Consider the following 2,235-nt stretch of genomic DNA (forward strand, 5'->3'; position numbering starts at 1 on the left):
TTATAGCCGGACTAACAATATTTAATCTACTGACAACGATGAACAATTGAATCAGAGAACTTCATGGTATTGACCAGGTTCATTCTGCGAGCAACAACTGGCATCGATCGAAGAAGGAATAATTTTGGTGGTTGATGTGTTTATTCTAAAGCATGTGGCAATGCAGCAGGGTCTCGAAGGGCACTGAAGTCAATTCTCTCCAAAGGAGAGAGGTCTGCTTGTCAATGCCTTTAGTTTATAGAATTAAACAAACAATCCAACAACTCCAGTGACTAGACCCTTAAATTCCATGGAGAAAATGCTGGCCCTCTCCTTTCCATTTTGAATTTAAAAGCAGACAGTCCAGTGAGATTTGCATTTGCACATATAAAGAATTGCCCACTAATTCTATCACAAGGTCTGCCAACCCAAAGTTGGTTTGTTTTGTGCTCTACTGCTCAGAAAAGATTCATATCTTCTCTATGCTCTTGGTGGAGAGGAAGAAAGACTGCATAACTGAGATAAGGGTAGGTCATCCACACGGGTTTCATGGGGCCTAAGAGATTCATTTTTCTCGTCATTCTCATCTTGGCATCGCTCATCTCAGCTTCATCTGCGGGTAGGTTTGAGTGAATCTCTACAACTTCAAATATTCTCAAACCTACTGTGCTTCCATCTTCTTAGAAAATTTTGGTTTAAAACCACCTGTTTTGCTTAAGTTCAGGAATTCTTTTCTTTGAAGATGATATGCTATATTGATCTTCGGAACTTTTTATCTTCGTTTTTCATTTGCGTGACCAACTGTAAGCAAGGGCTTGCTCCCTATGATAAGCAATTCGACCAGATTGGTCTCTGCTTTTCTAACAACATCTAGCATATTTGCATGCAAAACAAACTTGGTATTAAGGTTTTAGCTTTCTCAGTAATACATGACCAGAATTCAGCAATTATGAACAGATATTGATGTTTCAAGCAAAAGCTCAATATCTTTTCATGAACTAACCCACAAACAAATCTTCGTCATTGATGCCTATGATGAAATATCCTTTCTATCATCATACCGGCCTTTTCAAATCATCAGCAAGAAACATTGAAGTAGGGCTAGCTTGATGATGTGGAATAAATACTACAACCTTCGCAACTCTTAGTTATAGGATGGATCCATGTTATGCTTTGTATGCAGCGCTTGACAACATCTAAACATCATATTGATGCTCTCTATTGACTTTGTCTGCTGTTCGATATGATAGAACATTCTAAGCAACTTTGATAAGTTTCCATGCTTAATCTCTCTCTCTCTCTCTGTATGTCTCTTTTCTCTTGCTCTCAGCAGTAAACTTAAAGAAAGGGGAAAAAACGATAATTGATATAGTTATGTTTTTTCTCTTTCTTTTCTCATTAGATAATTTCTTTTCAGGTGGGCAACGGAGGGTTTTCAATAAATATGCAGTACACGTGGAATCTATGATGAAGGTATGATGTATATCAACTAGATAAAACAAGAATTCTCTTCCTTTCCTTTTTTTTCCCAGATTAGATCAGACTCTTCATTAGCAAGCTAATTTATTAAAAAATGAATATTGAACTCCAAATAAAAATGCGGATGCCTAATAATAATCATCAATGTCAGGAGAAGTGAATGTGTCCTACTAGCAGATTATAGAGATTTTTCTTATGAACAAGATTAAAGAGAAGATAAGAATACCATTTGTAACTAAAAATAAGAAAAGAAAAGTTGACTTAGTTTATGAAATATTCTATCTTGTCCAAGTGATTTACCGAATGGATGAAGTCTCTTCTCATCTTATCTTTTATATATATATATATATATATATCTTCTTACATACTGTCTGGCAGGATTCAGCAAAGAAGGTTGTGCACAGCAAACAAGCCTTTGTTGCCCATTCCAGAGTTCTCAAAGCTAATACAAATGACTATGGAAACTACGATCCCTCCCCATCTCTTTCCAAGCCTCCTTTCAAACTCATTCCTAATTGATGTTGCTCTCCATCTCGGGCCGTAGCACTAAATAATCCAGTGTTCTGCACTTTCTGGGCACTTAGAAATGATAGACATGTTTACGGTCCGAGACATGTATGCTACATGAGTTACGAAGTTGTGTGGAAGTTTGTAAAGAGGTATAGTACATAGTAAATCAACTCATCAGGGCTTCTCCATGAAACTCTAATATTGCTTGTGCACAGGAACCATGAGCCTTGACTGTTATATATTAAATAAGTCAGCTGCTTGAGAAGA

General features: G+C 36.8%; 1 protein-coding gene across 1 annotated transcript; it reads left to right on the top strand.

Annotated features, from left to right (window-relative positions):
* The first annotated feature begins 261 nt into the window (after window positions 1–261).
* Window positions 262–2,235, top strand: LOC140854037 (protein CASPARIAN STRIP INTEGRITY FACTOR 1-like). Its single transcript, XM_073249359.1, has 3 exons — window positions 262–598; window positions 1,397–1,452; window positions 1,837–2,235. The coding sequence occupies exons 1-3, from the start codon at window positions 529–531 to the stop codon at window positions 1,975–1,977; spliced, it is 267 nt and encodes an 88-aa protein (XP_073105460.1). The 5' UTR covers window positions 262–528; the 3' UTR covers window positions 1,978–2,235.

The sequence above is a fragment of the Elaeis guineensis genome, chromosome 15 (assembly GCF_000442705.2).
Source record: "Elaeis guineensis isolate ETL-2024a chromosome 15, EG11, whole genome shotgun sequence".
Taxonomy (NCBI): Eukaryota; Viridiplantae; Streptophyta; class Magnoliopsida; order Arecales; family Arecaceae; genus Elaeis; species Elaeis guineensis.

Coding starts and splice junctions, on each gene's coding strand:
- LOC140854037 (XM_073249359.1), top strand. CDS start 529: ATGGGGCCTAAGAGATTCATTTTTCTCGTCATTCTCATCTTGGCATCG. Junction 599..1,396: donor CATCTCAGCTTCATCTGCGG/GTAGGTTTGAGT, acceptor ATTTCTTTTCAG/GTGGGCAACGGAGGGTTTTC. Junction 1,453..1,836: donor ACGTGGAATCTATGATGAAG/GTATGATGTATA, acceptor ACTGTCTGGCAG/GATTCAGCAAAGAAGGTTGT.